Source organism: Gopherus flavomarginatus, chromosome 4 (genome assembly GCF_025201925.1).
Source record: "Gopherus flavomarginatus isolate rGopFla2 chromosome 4, rGopFla2.mat.asm, whole genome shotgun sequence".
Taxonomy (NCBI): domain Eukaryota; kingdom Metazoa; phylum Chordata; order Testudines; family Testudinidae; genus Gopherus; species Gopherus flavomarginatus.
The window spans coordinates 213,173,485-213,192,090 of NC_066620.1; the positions used below are offsets into that span (position 1 = coordinate 213,173,485).

An 18,606-nucleotide genomic window follows, 5' to 3' on the forward strand; every position below is an offset into this window, starting at 1 on the left:
GTGAGGGCTGCTGCTTTGATCAGCCCTCAAGATTAGCAATGGCATTTCACAGGGCCTTCTACCCCCAGCTCCCCAGCCCTTCGCTTCCCAGATGTTCACTCTCAGAGTTGGGCGCAAATGCCCTGAAGCACAAAGGAAGATGCACTGTACAAGACAAAGCAATTTGGCTTGACACAGACATTGCATAACAATGTGGTTACAGCCTCAATCCAAACCTGGTTAGAACTAGCAGGTTCAGAGGGCTCTGGGGATCCCAGCCAGACTCCCAACCTCTGTATTAGAGCCATGCAGGGGAAGACTCAGGCAAGTGGGGTAGGGTGGGTGTCAGTAACTAACCCACTCAACCAGCTAGCGACACCCCTCAGCTCCTGCTGCCTCGGGATAGAGGAGTGCGTGCCGCACTGTTATTGCTAGTCATCAGGCATGGATGGCTGCAATGACCCCTCATCCCTCCAGATGGCTCAGGGGATCGTTAACGGGTGACAGAGCCTCTCACTCCTAGTTTGCTGGTTCAAATCCAGCCCAGGCTGGTAGTGACTGAAAGTCACTGAGATCTGGCAGCTGTTGGGTAGTTCATGCAAAGCACCTTATAAGGAAAGAGGGTGTAAGCTGCCGGTAGCCAGGGCGTTCTCCCTATCCAATGCCAACACTTGTTGGCAGCCGCAGACAATGATGGAATGGGTCAAGGAAGAGCACCACCACTTGGATCACCCCCTTGGGTTTTCTTGGAAGGTCTCCAATTCACGTACCAACCAAGCCTGACCCTGCTCAGCTTAGAAGCTAAAGAGACAACTTGTGTATCTACTGCCAAGTCACTTCTTCTGGAGCTATTCTCCCAAGGCCTCCTGTGGGCAAGTTCACATCAAGGTTGTGCCAGGGATGGAAAGAGACAGGAAATGAAAATAAGACGGCCCGAAACAGTCCAGTGTCGTGAGCAGCACTTTTATAATTGACACGCCAGGTGGTTTCCTCTTGATACCATGTAAACATTGGGAGGCTTTTGTATTTACTTCCCCTGCTTCAGGAGCATTTCAAATCCAAGCCACTCCTCAGACCAACACTAGAAGGAATAGATTCCCAGCCTGCGCTCACATCACACCAGGAGATTCCAGGAACCCTTGGGAGGTTATGGGGGAGGACACGAGTGGGTCGGCAGACATACAGATACCAAGTGCAAGATAGTTTTGGCTGCTGTTCAGTTTGTGCCACATCACAGATTTAGACGTTAGCGCAATGGAAGAGTGTGTCAGACTATCCAGTTCATCTCCTTGCAAGGGTGCAATTCTTCCCTACAGTCCCTATATGCCCAGGAACTTTACCAAAGGACGGGACATTCTCCCAAGAATCAGGGCTTTCCCCACTTCCTTTGGGAGACTCCCACAGCCTAAATAATTCTCACCAAGAGTGTTTTCTACCCAATACTCAGCCTCAACTTCTTCCAGCTCACCTCCACCACAACAGTCCTAGCTAGGATCCAACAGACACGCCAGAAGAAGGCCAAGCAATTTATCTCGGCCTTTTGTTGCTTGCCCCCTCTAATGGGGCAGGAGGGAGGAGGAGAGGATGGGAAACCCGACTGACCTGGGGAAGCAGTGGAATCTCCGTAGCCTTTCATATCCAAAGCCAGGACCCGGAAGCCAGCCTCAGCCAAAGCAGGGATCTAGAGCAGAAACAGAAAGAAACGTGACCTTGGAAAACAGACTTGCGCCTGCTGTAGCTCGCTCACAGCTGGGAAGTGGACTTCCATTTATTTGAACTGTCCCCTATTAGCATCCAGCATGATAACGACTATGACACGTCAGTCACAAAGGCGAAGCTGCCACGTGAATTCCACACACTGGAAAGGGCGTAAGAATGACAACAGACACTGCTCTAGCAAATGACTATAGCCAGCCAAACACTGGGCAAGCCCATCCACGCCGGCTAGCACCACACTCAGAATGAGAGTCAGCCACTGAAGAGTAAAGGTGCCTTACGTGGTGCATTGGCATTTAGACTGAGGCCGAGGCAAATTCCAGAGGCAGAGACCAAAAGAATAAACCCTGTATTGGTGCAGAGATTCCTCGGGGGTTAGAGGTGGGACATGAACTTCATACTAGACATTCAATCAGTGAGAGGGAAAGAGGGCTGGGGAGCAGAGTTCATTTGTGCACAATCACTTCTTGGCTGTGGGTTCAAAAATGTGCTTTGGGTCATAGAATCACAGACGTGTAGGACTGGAAGGGACCTTGAGAGGTCATCGCATCCAGTCCCCTGCACTCAACCCAGGACCAAGTAATAACTAGACCATTCCTGACAGGTGTTTGTCCAACCTGTTCTTTAAAACCACCAGTGATGGAGATTCCACAACCTCCCTAGGCAAATTTATTCCTGTGCTTAACCACCCTGACAGTTAGGAAGTTTTTCCTAATGTCCAACCTAAACCTCCCTTGCTGCAATTTAAGCCCATTGCTTCTTGTCCTATCCTCAGAGGTTAGAGAGAACAATTTTTCTCCCTCCTTGTAACAACTTTTTTTTGTACTTGAAAACTGTTGTCTCCTTTCAGTCTTCTTTTCTCCGGACTGAACAAACTCAGTTTTTTCAATCCTCTCCCAAAAGTCATGTGTTTTTTTAACCTTTTATCATTTTTGTTGCTCTTCTCTGGACTTTCTCCAATTTGTCCACATCTTTCCTGCAATGTGACACCCAGAATCGGACACAGTACTCCGGCTGAGGCCTAACCAGCGCGGAGTAGAGCAGAAGAATTACTTCTCGTGTCGTGCTTACAATACTCTGGCTAATACATCCCAAAATGATCCTTTTTGCAACAGCGTTACACTGTTGCCTCATATTTAGCTTGTGGTCCACTATGATCCCCAGATCCCTTTCTGCGGTATTCTTTCCTAGACAGTCATTTCCCATTCTGTATGTTTGCAACTGATTGTTCCTTCCTAAGCGGAGTACTTTGCATTTGTCCTTATTGAATTTCATCCTGTTTACTTCAGAACATTTCTCCAATTTGTCCAGATTATTTTGAATTTTAATCCTAAACTCCAAGCACTTGAAACCCCTCCCAGCTTGCTATTGTTTGCAAAGTTTATAAGTGTACTGTGTATACCATTATACAAATCATTGATGAAGATATTGAACAGAACCGGACCCAGAACTGATCCCTGTGGGACACCACTCATTATGCCCTTCCAGCTTGATTGTGAACCACTAATAACTACTCTCTGGGATCGGTTTTCCAACCAGTTATGCACTCACCTTATAGTAGCTCCATCTAGGTTGCATTTCCCTAGTTTTTTTAGGAAACGGTCATGCCAGATAGTATCAAAAGCACTACTAAAGTAAAGTTATACCACATCTATCACTTCCCCACAGCCACAAGGCCTGTCAAAGAAAACTATTAGGTTGGTTTGACCTGATTTGTTCTTGACAAATTCATAGTGACTGTTATTTATCATCACGTTATTATCTTCTAGGCGTTTGCAAATTGATTGCTTAATTATTTGCTCTATTATCTTTCCCGGTTCTAAAGTTAAGCTGACTCATCTGCAATTCCCCAGGTTGTCCTTATTTCCCTTTTTATAGCTGGGCACTACATTCACCCTTTCCCAGTCTTCTGGAATCTCTCCAGTCTTCCGTGACTTTTCAAAGATAATTGCTAATAGCTCAGATACCTCCTCAGTCAGCTTCTTGAGTATCCTGGGATGCATTTCATCAGACCGTGGTGACTTGAAGACATCTAACTTGTTTAAGTAATTTTTAACTTACTCGTTTCCCAAGAGATGAGAGAGGTGCAGAGCCCAGCCAGGCTACAGCAGATCACAACGAAGGTGCTGCAACAGGGTGGCTTGATCCTTCTGGGCCAGAGGGCCTGGGGCAGGCCAACCCTGCTGGGTTGGACCAGGTAATTCCCTACGAAGGGCAGCAGGTGGCTGCAGTAAAGGGGGAAGCTAGGAAAACTGCAGAATGTAAGAGAGGCTCCTGCAGGGAAGACCCCAGTACAAGGCAGGTTGGAAGTCAGACCCAGAAACCTGAGGCTCCAGCCAGTTAGGGTCCAGGAGTGACCTGTCAAAGCAGGAAGGGCCCCAGGCAGGAAGGCGTGGGAATAGGGTGTGGCTGACAGGAGAAGGAAGCCACGCCAGAGTCTGGGACTGGCGGCTTTGGGTGGAGCAGCCTGGGACAGAGGGAGAGCTCCCGGTGTGGCAGATCAACCAGGGCCAGGTCTGAACTCATGGGTTACCATGGTAGCCTTGGGCCCCCGAGGACTGTGTGACTCACTTGTGTTAAGCCAGCTCCAAGTGGGGCACTGTCAGCCACAAGAGACTGTGTGGAGTTTAAGGGGCTCAACATGAGGCCTCAGAGGCAGCAGGGTGCCTGCAAAGCCACCTGGCCAAGAGGAGCTGCTAGAGATGGCCCAGCAGAGCTGTGTGCAGGCCCCAGGCTGGAACAGCAGTGGGGGAAGGCAAGGCAGAAGTGAGAGGCCCAGCGAAGAGGACAAGGTGGTGCCCCGCAGCACCTAATGCTCTGCCTTGGCTTGCTGCTCCCAGCCCTCACGGGAAGCAGGCGCGTCACTGAACACCTAGAGTGGTGTGCCAGGACTGTCGCTCAGCAGATCTCATGAGGGCTTCAGCCCAAACCATGCGCTCAGGGGACCTCCACCAACACCCGGCAATTACCACCAGCCAGAGCACTGCTGGGCCAGGACAGACTGTTACTGCTCTGCGTCTGCCAGGGCAAGTTCCCCACTGCTCCAAACTGACGGGGGGGAGGCGGTGGAACCTGCCATCACGGCCTGGCCGACCAGTCATTTCAGCAGAGCAGAAGGGGCTGGGAGAAGGAAGGAAGGACGGACAAAGACGGAGGGAGAAGCTCTAGACTGCAGATGGAAGAGGGCAATGGGAGACACACCAGGAATGAGGAAGAGTCAGAAGTGGCCTCCACCCCTCCCCATACAGTCACACAAGTGAGAGACACCCCCCCCCTCTTCTTCTCATGGAAGGCCACACTGCTGTGTAACAAATGGCCACAACACGCTGCACAGAGGTGGATACACAGACAGCACCACTGCCAGCCATTGGCCCGGCTTGGCATTACCTGGTACCTCCAGGAGAACCAGGATTCAGGGAAGCCATGGCAGAGGCACACCACTGGGCCATCCCCCATCTCGACAAAATGCAGCTGGACTCCAGGCTAGAGGGAAGAACAGACAAATAGCACAAGTTCATTCCCTGCCCCACAGTCCTTCCCCCTCCGTTTACACCCAGCAATTACACCCCACCCCCTCGCTGCGTGCTGGCATGCAGAAGCTGGCCCCAGCGCCTGGCCCTCGGGTCATCAGCCATCCAGAACCTTAGCCCCTGGCTGTAAACATTCCCCACCTTTCCCGTAGCCCAGCCTACCCTGCAGCAGAGACCAGACCAGAGCTCTATCCGCTCCAGTTTTAGAGGATTTGGCTTCCAGCCTGACCCTCAGAGACAGTCTCACACGGTCAGAAAACATCCCCCTGTGTAAAGTCTCTATCTGCCTTGCTTGAATTTCAGCCCATTGCTGTTAAACACCACACAGTGTGCCCACAGTCTTCATATATGAACACAGCCACCTCTCTCCCTCCACGACGTTAACACCCTTCACATGCAGGGGGAGGGCCCATCACGGGATACTTATGGCCCTCAACACCATAGTACTGGGACACTTAGCTATCAAGATGGCTTTCCTAACACACCAGTCGTTACAGCCTACCTTAATTGGCACATAACCATGGGTCACGTTCACTGGGTCACATGCGATTGGCAGAGTCTCTTCATGGCCAAGGAGCTATATGGTGAATAAAGAAAGTTCTCAGTTCTACACCAGAACCCCCCCCACTGCCATTGTTGGTGCCCAGCAACACACAGTGGCCACAGGCTGTTTGCCCCAGACAATAACTTTCTACTGCTCAGCCAGCCTTCTAAACCAGCCCCACCCTCTTTGGGAAGCTTCCTTCATTCAAAATGGTCGTAGCTCATCAGGCCTCTAGCTCAGGGGTTCTCAAACTACCCTGCACCGCCACCTCCTTCTGACCACAACAACAATTACTACACAACCCCGGAGGGAGGACCAAACCTGAGCCCACTTGAGCTCCACTACCCCATGTTGGGGGCACAAGCTCAAGCCTGAGCCCCACCGCCCCGAGTGAGGAGGCCGAAGCCTGAGCCCCGCTGCCCCAGGCCCCAGCAAGCCAGCCCTGGTGACCCACTGTGGGGTCCCAACTCACAGTTTGAGCACCGCTGCAAGTCTAGCTGTTTGCCCACATTATGAAAACCTCACGTGATTTGGTAAGACTGGCAGTATCTGCAGAAAAGAACCCAGACTGGCTAAGACAACCCTTGGTGGGGCTGCGTGGCGGAGTCCAGGACTGGGCTAGCAGTACTGCCGTGCTCTCACAGCTGAGGGAAGAGGAATAGGCCTTACTCATCCAGTGCCATTATTCCTTTGCAGGTCTAAATGGAAACGTGCCAGGAGGCAGCTTTCAGATCCAGAACGGTCTTTATCCAGGCTGGGATGGCACCTAGCCTGCAGCAGACACTCCTAGAACCCAATCTAGAACCACCAGAAGCAATCCGGCAGGCTCAGACGGGAGGTACTGGTTTCAGGTCCTCTCTGATTAAGGGGATTCAATTAATTCACGGCTTGAAAAGTAAATACCTACACTAAGGGGAAAAGCCCGGGAAGGAAGATTGCACGTAGCTAGGTGTTACATGCACATTGGAGAACACAAGATACACCTGATAGAGCTCCCCAACCCCTGTTAAGAGTGAGGATTCCCTGAGAATGGAGAGATGAGAGTCGTAAAAGCAAGCAATAAAAGAAGATTTCCAGGCGATTCTAGTACACCAAGGGTACTGCTCAGTCTCTTGCTTCCAGGGCTCGGTCTCTTGGGGAGACCATCAACCAGGAGGGCCAAATGGGCACTAACTTTGGTGAAGACAGAATGAAACACTTGGTTTGTTCTTCCTGGTAACCTAAGCTACCAATCAGCTACCCAATGGTGGCAGCTGCCAATCAGGCCTGGATTGGAGCTTGTGACCTACAGGCAAAAGGCTTCGTGCTCAACCACCAATCCTCTGCACTAACCATTTCCACTCAAGCACGTAGGCTACAGCTACGCACCCAAATGAAAAAAGACACTGGACACCTAGAGCCTCATTCAGGCAGCCGGGACAGGATTTTCCAAAGGTACATTGCTTCTTTAGCAGCACAAGTCCCATGACTGTCAGTGGGATACTGCTAAGTCACTTGGATGCTGCTGAAAACCTCACCCCTACCACCTGGTGTCAGGCACCTCTACAGCTCTCTGCTACATTACGAGACAGACTAAAAATCTTTTAAACCGTAATTGCTACTACTTCTACTATTGTAGTGCCTAGAAACTCTAATCCTGCATCAGGGCTCCCCTGTGCTAGGTGTTGTACAAACACAAAGATACAGACTGTAAACTCTCGAGGGCAGAGATCAAGTTTAAGACAAGAAACAGGCGGATGCAGCAAACGGGCAGCGGGGAGCACAAGGGAACAGTGAGAGAATACTGGTCAAGCAGTGGTCAGAGCACACCCGCTGCCTGAGTTCTGGGGGTTAAAAGATTCTGCCAATTTTGATCATCAAAGAATTTACACTCCCAATGTGGATTTTTGCCACAACATGGTATTAGCAACCTAATACCAAACATCTAACACTTATCAGATGCTTTGAGCTCTACGGAAGAAAAGCGTCACATACAAGTGATAAGTACGTTCACATAACTAGAATTGCCTTAAAAATAATGTTGTGTGCAGGGTTGTTGTAGCTGTGTCGGTTAAAGGATTTGAGAGACAGAAGGTGGGTGAGGTCATATATATTTTATTGGGCCAACTTCTGTAGGTGAAAGACAAACTTCTGAGCTCCAAAGCTTGTCTCTTTCACCCACAGAAGTCGGCCTAATAAAATATACCTCACCCACCTTGTGCATCTGATTAAATAAAGGTCCAAGTCACAGTGCATTTCTGCACAGCAAAGTCCAGCATCTGCAAACATAGCTCGGTGAACTATTAATCACGCCAGACAACTCTCTCAAGGGTGAGAGGAAGGGTAGAAGCTATATGGGACCCTCTGTAAGGAGATGGGAGAGGAGCCGACTTTACAAAGGGTCAGGAAGAAGGAGCCTTGGCAGACGGCAGGCATCACAAGGTATTAACCTATGAGCCAGGGAAGCCTGGAAAGCCTCACTTAGGCTCTGCAGGTGGTAAATCGGCTTGTGATTAAATAAGCCAACATCAGTCAAACACTGCAAAAGGTGAGAAAGGCTGAGTGGAATTACAATCACCAGCACCTTAGCCAAGGAGAAGGCACCTCTTAGTACTGATCCTCAGGGCATCACACCATTAACCTCCTTCTGTGCTCATTAAAGTCTTACTTTGGTTCCTACCTGACAGTTCTTAATCCATTACAGGGCTTTACCTCCTCATCAGATCCATGGGCAGGACTTTTGAAATGAATTTTATCTGCCAGATCTTTCAACATCCTCCTCTATTTTGCAACCTCTTCTACAGATTTCTAACAGATTAGAGCGGCAGGATTAACCCTTCTAAGAGCCAGACTCCTTTGCTCCTGTTTGATTACATTCACCCAGGTACTGCATAACTGAACCAGGTTCTACTCTCACTCTGGATTGACAGCAGTGTTAGCAATGCCATCACTACAACCAAGTTACTCTGGATTGACAGTGGCATAACTGACAGCACAATTTGACTCTGTCTAACAGAGATAGGTGAAATTAGGGCATTTTTCATTTCAGGCAGCCTCATCTTATCTAGGTTTCGTTCTGCAAAGCCAGGAGTGATCTGGACCTGGCTGAATTTGACCGGAACCCTTAAAGGACAAGCACACAGCATTTTAGCCTAAAGGTGCAATTTGCGAGGGATTCTGAGTCCGCTAACAAAAACAGGCCTTGGAATAAAATTACCAACACAGCCACACCTATAGCATCACTCAGAAAAACCCTGTACAGTGCAGGGTCAAGAGAGCCACTCTATGGAAATGTCTCTCTAAACTATAGTAGGCTAGGCAAGAACAGGAGTCTCTATCTACCATAGATTGGATATTTCTACTGCACCCAGCTTTGCAGTATCTAAACTCTGAACTATGTATTCTGTCCAGAGGGAGGAGACAGTAAATGCAAAGATTCAGATAGCAGTTAGCCACCAGATACCTGAATTCCACACAGGTCCTGCAGTTCCTTCAGGGCAGCATCGGTGTCCTTGACAAGGATGGTGGCTATTCCCATTTCCTGGGCTGGTTTTAAGTTAGCTCCGATGTCATCCAGGAAAATAACCTGGATTCAGGAGAGATTCAGAACCTGGGGTCAGTCAAGGGATAGCAGAGTTTTGGGGAGAACGGGGGGGAAGGAGACATTGCTGTGATTCCCCAGTGATTTGGACCAAGAGATTTTCACGTCAGTGTCTACTGATTTTGAGTGCCCAACTTGAGAAGTCCTGGTTCACAGCCGACAGGTGTGCTCAGCACTTTCTGAAAGTCAGGCCCCTTTGTATGTCTAGTTGGGTCGCTTTGGACAATCTTTGCCATTGTCCCGTAACTAGAAGTAAGTTGTGCCTGCACCTCCTGCGGTTTTGCCTTCAGCACGTCCAGCGCATACTCGTAAATTCGAGGGTCCGGCTTCTTCAGACCGATGCGGCAAGACTCGATCACCAGATCAAAATGCCTCCTCAGCAGAGAGTGCAAGAGAGCCGTGATGTGTCTCTGAGGGCCGTCATCTATCCAGTTATTTGTGAGCACACACGTCCTGAACCCTGTAACGGGAAAGACGACTAAATGGGTCGTGGGGCTATTCAGACTGGGAAGGGTTAAGGAGAATCTCTCTATTTCCACCACCCAGTTGTCTGTAAGCAATTACACATCTCATCTCTCTATGTCCACTTTAACCACATAGGACCTCAAAGAGCTTTACAAACTTTGTAAGGCTCTACTCATGCTAGACGTCTTTACTCCTGAAGTCTGCGGGGACCACTCGAGTGAGGACTCACTGTGAAGCAAGGGGTGCACGATCAAGACCTTTTACAACCACCCAGTCACATAATCCTGTTCAGAAATTTACCCATCTCCATCTTAAGGTCAGGTAGGTTGTTAGATGAAGAGCACACCACTTCTGTTATACAACAGTTTGGGACAGGAAGTGAAGAAGAATCCCATGTCCCATCGGGATTGTTGGTGGAATTTAGGTAGGCAGAATGGAATCTGGCCACCAGCAGAAGTTTTTGCTTCTGGCCACTGGGTTGCAGAAACTGGCAGGACTTCATTTTGGGAGATATAGGGACTGTTCAAAGGCAGCCATTCCAAGCGGATTTGGATGCAGTCTCTTTCTAAGGCAGTGGTATGGTTGCTTGGGTCTGTTTGACCTAGTCCCAACTGAGGATTGGGTTTGGTTTTTTTTTTTTGTTTATTTCCAATAAATCCAGCTGTTCCCAGGATTAATGCAACCAGGTCTGATCCAAAGCCTATTTAAATCAGTGGGACTCTTTCCCCTGAAGCTCAGAGTAACTATATTTCCCTCAAGTATCCGGGGGTAGCCGTGTTAGTCTGTATCCACAAAAAACAATGAGGAGTCCAGTGGCACCTTAAAGACTAACAGATTGATTTGGGCATAAGCTTTCGGGGGCAAAAGCCCCACTTCTTCAGATGCATGGAGTGAAAATTACAGATACAGGCATAGATATACTGGCACATGAAGAGAAGGGAGTTACCTTACAAGTGGAGAACCAGTGTTGATAAAGCCAATTAAGTCCGGGTGGATGGGGTCCACTCCCAATAACTGATGAGGAGGCGTCAATACCAAGAGAAGGAAAATTGCTTTTGTAGTGAGCCAGCTACTCGCAGCCCTGGTCTACACTACGAGTTTAGGTTGAATTTAGCAGCGTTACATCAATTTAATCCTGCACCCGTCCACACGACGAAGCCAGGTTTTTTTGACTTAAAGGGCTCTTAAAATCGATTTTTGTACTCCTCCCCCGACGAGGGGATTGGCACTGAAATTGACCTTGCCAGGTCGAAGTTGGGGTAGTGCGGTCACAATTCAATGGTATTGTCCTCCGGGAGCTATCCCAGAGTGCTCCATTGTGACTACTCTGGACAGCGCTCTCAACTCAGATACACTGGCCAGGTGGACAGGAAAAGGCTCGTGAACTTTTGAATCTCATTTCCTATTTGGCCAGTGTGGCAATCTGCAGGTGAGTGCACATCTCATCAGCAGAGGTGACCATGATGGAGACCCAGAATCGCAGAAGAACCCCAGCATAGACCCAATGGGAGGTACGGGATATGATCGCTGTATGGGGAGACAAATCCGTACTATCAGAACTCTATTCCAAAAGATGAAATGCCAAAGCATTTGAAAAAATCTCCAAGGGCATGAAGGACAGAGGCTATAAGAGGGACCTGCAGCAGTGCCAAGGGAGGATCGACTGATGACAAAAATCAACCAAGGGGGTGGGTTTGCATCAAGGAGAAACACACACAACTGTCACACAGAATGGCCCCCTCAAGGATTCAACTCAAAACCCTGCACTTTGCAGGCCAATGCTCAAAATACCGAGCTATCCCTCCCCCAGCTATTCCAGGAAGGACGAAATCTCCATTAAACTTTTCCAGGTGCCCCTGACAGACCTCACCCAAACAATTGCCGGATGTTGATTTCACGGAGGGAGGGAGGAGCAAATGAATGCAAACGAATACAAAACAAATCTGGTCTCTTTCTTGTTTTGAGCCACTCCATCTCTCTTAGGCTGGCAGCAGACGGTTCAGTACGACTGCCAGCCATCGTCGTCTCCTGGCTGCTCACCAGAAGACAGTGAAGTATGTCTGCAGGCAGGACTGAAACTCTAGGAGACGAAACTTAAAAAGAGAATGACCTGGAGTCACTCCCATTTATGCCCAGGTGCCCCGACAGACCTCACTGAGCTCGGCTAAAAGAGCACTCAGGAGACAATGACGATGGCTAAAAATCGTAATGCACCATCTGCTGCCAAAAGGCAACGAGCTGCTGCTGTGCAGCACTGCCGTACCATGTCTACCTGCACCCAGGAGACGTATGGTGATGGTGAGCTGAGCGGGCTCCATGCTTGCCATAGTATGGCATCTGCACGGGTAGCCCAGGAAAAAAAGGTGAGAAATGATTGTTTGCCGTTGCTTTCATGGAGGAAGGGAAGGAGGGAGGTCCTGACGAGATGTGCCCAGAACCACCCACAACAATGTTTTTGCCCCATCAGGCATTGGGTTTTCAACCCAGAATTCCAGTGGGTGGCGGAGACTGCAGGAACTGTGAGATACCTACCCACAGTGCAATGCTCCGGAAGTCGACGCTAGCCTCGGTAATGTGGATGCACTTCACCGAGTTAATGGTCTTAAGTGGGAACGCACACAATTGACTGTATAAAATCGATTTCTAAAAAATCGACTTCTATAAATTCGACTTAATGTTGTAGTGTAGACATATCCCCAGTCTCTATTCAAGCCCAAATTGATGGTGTTAAATTTGCAAATGAATTGCAGCTCTGCAGTTTCTCTTTGAAGTGTTTTTCTTGAAGGGTGGCTACTTTTAAATCTGTTATTGAGTGTCCAGGGAAACTGAAGAGTTCTCTTACTGGCTTTTATATGTTACCATTCCTGGTGTCTGATTTGTGTCCATTTGTTCATTTACATAGAGACTGTCCGGTTTGGCCAATGTACATGGCAGAGGGGCATTGCTGGCACATGATGACATAGATCACATTGGTAGATGTGCAGGTGAATGAGCCCCTGATGGTCTGGCTCATGTGGCTGGGTCCTTTGCTGGTGTCACTAGAGTAGATATGGGAACAGAGTAGGCAACGGGGTTTGTTACAGGGATTGGTTCCTGGGTTAGTGTTTCTGTGGTGCAGTGTGTAGTGGACTGGGAGTGGTTGGCTCACTACAAAAGCAATTTTCCCTCTCTTGGTATTGACACCTCCTCATCGATTATTGGGAGTGGACCACATCTCCCTTGACTGAATTGGCTGTCGACATTGGTTCTCCACTTGTAAGGTAACTCCCTTCTCTTCATGTGCCAGTATATTTATGCCTGCATCTGTAATTTTCACTCCATGCATCTGAAGAAGTGGGGGGTTTTACCCACGAAAGCTTACGCCCAAATCAATCTGTTAGTCTTTAAGATGCCACCAGACGCCTCATTGTTTTAATAATTTCCCCTCCTCTGGAGTTCTCTTAGTGCCTTCAAAGAGAAACAGTGTTACGGAGATTGCTAGACTGTTTAATTAATTGTTGTTGGCTTGGTGACAGCATGCCTGATTTATCTGGTATTAACGCACAGAAAGAATATCTAATTAGTTAAGTGATGGGAAGTAAATAGCAGGGAAATATTTTGAAGAGAAAGAGTCCCATCTAAGCCCCACGACTTCATTGGTTAGAGGATTTGGGATGATTTGCTGATGAGTGATGGCTATCTGCTGCTGCCAGAGACCAACGGCAACCAGCGCTTCGGGAAAGGTGTACCGTGGGAATTCATGATACATTTGGGCCAGGGATGGAATATTATCAACAGCCACGGTCAGAAAGGTATCAGGCACAGCTATCCATTTATAGGGAACAGAGGTCTACTGAGAGACACGTTCCCTGTGAAGGGATGGCAATCCAAGCGAGACACAGGACATCGGTGCAGTGCAGGCAGGGTGTAGGGTTACTAGTGATGAGAAAGAGGACAGATTGCTGGAAGCAGCAAGTTTCAGGAGGGATCTGGAAGAGAACCACCTGTGTGATGGCAGAGGAGGGCAGCATGGCAGAAAGCCCAGGAAGGAAATGAAAGTTAGTGAGGGGAATGGGCAGAGCACAAGGAACAGGATGGGGTTCAGGGAAATGAGAGCAGAGATCCAGATAGAAGTAACATTGCTAAAACTATTTTCCAACATGGTTATTTTCCACTGTGGTTAAGCAACATCAAGGAAGGGAGGGACTGTGCTGGTGCAAACCCTTCTATGGAGTGACCACCAGTTAGCCTGCAGCACGGTTTCAGTATCTGGCTGTACCACCGTCGGCGACAAACATTAGGGTGGAGTACAAATCCACGCGACAGCCACACAAACTCTAGCATGGACAAGCCAGAGATTCTGCCTGCATTGCCTTCAAGCTGCAAGTCAAAGACTAACTGCAATAAGAAGAGTCCTTGGAGAAATGTTGGCAATCAAATACAGTGGCTCTACAAAAGGAAGAAAACCAGGTCTAGTCTTTACTGCAAACATTAGCCATGTTTAAACATGGTTTTAGTCCAAGCAATTTCTGTCCACAGTGGCAAGAAGTAAGCCCATATCCTAACCATGTTTTAACCTAGGGACATATCAGCACTGAGACACTGCCCTTCAGCGTATCTATGAACCTATTTTTCTGTCCACACAGGACAAGAGAAACCCTGTTGTAACAAGAACAGACCAGGATCACACCTGAACGTGGTTACTGGTGTAGCATAGCTGGGTGGGAAGGAATGCTAACAGCAAGTAGCCATCACTTACCATTGTTCCTGAGAGTTACCGCAGCTTGCAGAAGAGCAGTATTGAGCTTTCCTTGTGTCATAAAATCCTCAAAGACCTGTGCTACGGAGAACGTCTCCGGGAGAGAAGCCCCCAAGGAGGCAGCAAACTTCTTGCAATCCTCTTCCAGCTCAGAAACCAGCTTAAAAACAGAGTTCCCATCACCCCAAGGAAATCAAGTTACATCTCAACACACAATGAAGGAAAGTCACTCAAAACTCTGAATCCCACCAATACACACGCTCTGCATTAACTATTTCCTAATGAAGTTTAAGGGTTACCAATAAGCTAGTACACCTCTACCCTGATATAACACAAGTCGATATAACACAAATTCGGCTATAACGCGGCAAAGCAGTGCTCCAGGGGCTGGGGGGGGGGGCCTGCGCACTCCAGTGGATCAAAGCAAGTTCAATACAATGCGGTTTCACCTATAACACGATAAGATTTTTGGGCTCCCAAGGACAGTGTTATATTGGGGCAGAGGTGTATTAAACACCCCTCTCCCCCAGAAAGCAGAAATGAAAGGATTTAGCCAGAACATATAAAAGAACCAAGTACACTTTGTTTTAGATCTAATTAAATAGACTTGGACATAAGCCAAGTAATTAATCTACCACCGGTGGAGGCTATTTCTCATGGTGAAATTACCAAGCTATAGCAGACTTAAACCCATCCTGAGGCCAGACTAGCTCAGTGTGAATGCCACAAAGTTACTGTTGTCAAGATTCAAACCTAGCCCCTTCTTGGCCCAAAGGTAATAGCTTCACCAGGTGAGTCAAGAAGAAACCTTGTCTTGGCAGGACATCTGCACAGCTTGTGTCCAACACAAGTCATGTCCTGCCCATCTGCTCAGCGCTTAGCTGAGATCTCTTACCTGAGATACGGTGATCTCTCCTCTCATTGCTCTGGCATAGGGACCATCAGGGCCTGCTCCAAGGATGACATTTTGCAAAAAGTTCCTAAAAATCAACAAAATACATTACAGTAAGGAACGAACAAGCAGCAACTGGCTCCAGGATGCTCCTGTCAAGTTACAACTTCCTGCAAGACAAGGACCGAGCACTGTCAATGGACTGGCTGGAACCCATTCGACAGTTCAGTTCTACTCTGAAAAAGGACGGACAAGAGAGCTTCTCACTCCCCATGGATCTTTGATTCATCGAGTGGGGAAAACATTTCTTTGTCTCCTGTTGATACTGCAGAGCGCTGAGAGAGAAAGCAGGATAATATTCTCCTTACGCATCATCTACCCATTGGTCCTGCAAGCCACAGAATCAAAGCCAGTAGCATGGGAGGGAAAGTCAATTACGGAAAAGATGTCATCTTACTTGAGAGCACAAGGCCTCTAAGTCAAACATTGGAGATGAAAATGGCCTATTAAGCTAGTGGGCTAAATTAATCCCCGGTGCAACTCCAGTCAAGTCAAAGAATAATCTTGGTTCATCCCTTGCCCCAGCAGTGTGGCTCACAACACTCTCCGGCGCTTTGTACAGTCCAGAACTGGAGTTCGAGTGCTGAAGCTTCTATCACTTCTGCTAAAAGAATATTGGTGGTCAGGTAGATTTTACGTCAGGAAAGCTTTTCTGACATTCATCTCAGACTTTCCCTTGGCTTCGTTTCATCCCATCACTGATTTGTATTGGGAGGCACCACGTGGCCTAGTGGACTGGGACTGCTGGGCAACCTTGGGAAATTCACTTCACCGCCCCGTGCCTCAGTTTCCCCATCTGTTTAATTGGGATGATAGTGAACTCCATTGTAAAGTATTTGAGATCTAGTATTAATTGTAGTTGTTTCAGGATTGGGGTCTCAATGTTAGAGCCCTGTGCTCATACAAGATTTGCATTTGCATCCAATCCGCAAACACGGTCCGCGGATATCTGCGGATTTGCAGGACTCTGCTCATTGTGACTATCTTAGCTATGGCCCCTTTACCCTAGTAGCTCCTGGCCAATAGGAGCTGGAGAACTGTTGCTTGGGGCAAGGGCAGCATGCGGAGTCCCCTGGCTGCCCCTACGCAAAGGAGCCAGAAGAGGGACATGCCGCTGCTTCCAAGCCCCCAACCCCGCTCTCCAGCTGGAGTGAAAGGTCTGATGGACCAGATGTAGCCCACAGGTCGTATTTTGCCCACCCCTGCTTTAGACCATCCTCTCTCTTCCCAATTCTCTGCACCTCTCACAGTAGCACATAGGGTGGCACTTTCACCTTCTAGAGCAGAGGTGGGCAAACTACGGCCCGCCAACCACATCCGGCCCACGGGACCCTCCTCCCCGGCCTCTGAGATCCCGGCTGAAGAGGCTAGCCCCCAGCCCCTCCTCTGCAGCCTCAGTTCATTGTGCCGCCAGCGCTCTGGGCAGCGGGGCTGCGAGCTCCTGCTGGGCAGAGCAGCAGCGTGGCTGGCTCCGGCTGAGAGGCACGGCTGCCAGTCCTGGTGCTCTGAGCAGCACGGTAAGGGGGTGAGGAGGTTGGATAAGGGGCAGAGGGTATCAGGGGGCAGGAGGCAATTGGATAGGCGTGGGAATCCTGGGGGGGTTGTCAGGGGGTGGGGGTGTGGCTAGGGAGCAGTCAGGAGATAAGGAGCAGGGTGGGTTGGATGGGGGTGGGGTGCCAAGGGGGAAGTTAGGGGTAGGGGTCTTGGGAGGGGGCGGTCAGAGGACAAGCAGCGCAGGGGTTGAGTGTGTCGAGAATTCTGAGGGGGGCAGTCACGGGGCAGGGAGAGGGAGGGGGCAGTCGGAGGCAGGGGCCAGGCTGTTTGGGGAGGAACAGCCTTCCCAACCTGGCCCTCCATACTGTTCTGGAACCTTCATGTGGCCCTCAGGCCAAAAAGTTTGCCCACTCCTGCTCTAGAGGAAGGATTCGTGCAGTGTCGCTGCTCCAAAGCGCCTTCCCCTAGGGGGTGCCCAGCAGCAGGACCTCAGGGTGGGCACCCACCCACATCAATGACTAACCCAGCCCCACAACGAAGGGCCGAGAGGCAACTTTTAAAAAAAAACAAAAAAAACGCCCTTATTTAAGGCTCGATCCTGTGAAACGCTGGATGCCCTCACCTCCCATTCGCTGCCCACCAACATCAATGCCTTGCTGGTCAGACTGCAGAGCAGACGTGCAACCAGAGGGCTCCGCTATCCCACCTCAATAGTTTTGTGCTACCCAAACTAATGCCTCCCCCTCCTCCCTGCAAACCCCTCAGGAAAGTGCCCCGATCCCATCTGCTTTAGCAGCAGCTAAATGCACAGCTTAAACAACAGTTTGTTTAATCTTCCCTGATTAGCTTAATCCTTCCAGCCCCTCCAGCCATTTTGGAGGACTTTGTTCTATCAAGGGCTTGAGCAACAATTTCTCAGAAACCTGGTTCCCCTCTCACCAGGATCCGGCAGGTAATGGAAAGTCCGACACATCAAAAAAAACCATCAGAAGTGACAGGAGCTAAAGGGACAAAGGCCTTTGAATGGCGAGTCGCATCACAGATCAAGCGGGGCCGCTCCAGTTTGTTGCTGACATAGAGACGGTTTAAATAACCGGATCACAGCCAGTCCAGCAAACCCACCTCATTTATCACAGCACGCTAAACCCCTCCAGCACATTTTCTAGTGTATTGTCCACCCTGGCTGCCAACAACCCAAACAACATAGGTTCCAATGCTCCCCTAGTCACTGCTCTGTTGACATGTTTCCTTCCACGGTCCCTGTTCCATTTCATCATCTTCCTCCACGTGCCACACTTAGTTCTTAGACATCCTTGAAGATGGCTACGCTTGGAAAGATTTGATTACATTTTTTAAATCGTTAAGTGTCAATTTCACTGTACATGCACAAACCGAGGAAAAGTATTTCCTCATGTATAGTACAAAAAGTGCTGCTGGAGACCGGAGAGTTTGATTTAAGGATATTTACTTTATATATTTTGACTTGTGATGTTGACACTTGGTGTCTTAATTATGATGAAGCTTTAACAGTTTGAATCTGTCTGCTCTCATTAAATAAATGTCTGATCCCGCTCTAATGCCAACTTTATAATCGCACAAACCCGAACA

General features: G+C 49.0%; 1 protein-coding gene across 2 annotated transcripts in view; it reads right to left on the reverse strand.

Moving 5' to 3' along the window:
- LOC127048819 (bifunctional epoxide hydrolase 2-like) overlaps positions 1-18,606 on the reverse strand; it is a 106,988-nt gene that overhangs the window by 42,480 nt on the left and 45,902 nt on the right. For both annotated transcript variants that reach the window (XM_050948833.1, XM_050948832.1), the window contains exons 2-8: positions 15,448-15,532; positions 14,553-14,712; positions 9,619-9,809; positions 9,212-9,334; positions 5,728-5,802; positions 5,083-5,178; positions 1,582-1,660 (exon numbers count right to left, since the gene is read on the reverse strand). In XM_050948833.1, coding sequence (XP_050804790.1) covers positions 1,582-1,660; positions 5,083-5,178; positions 5,728-5,802; positions 9,212-9,334; positions 9,619-9,809; positions 14,553-14,712; positions 15,448-15,532 — 809 coding nt within the window. The remainder of the gene's footprint in view (positions 1-1,581; positions 1,661-5,082; positions 5,179-5,727; positions 5,803-9,211; positions 9,335-9,618; positions 9,810-14,552; positions 14,713-15,447; positions 15,533-18,606) is intronic.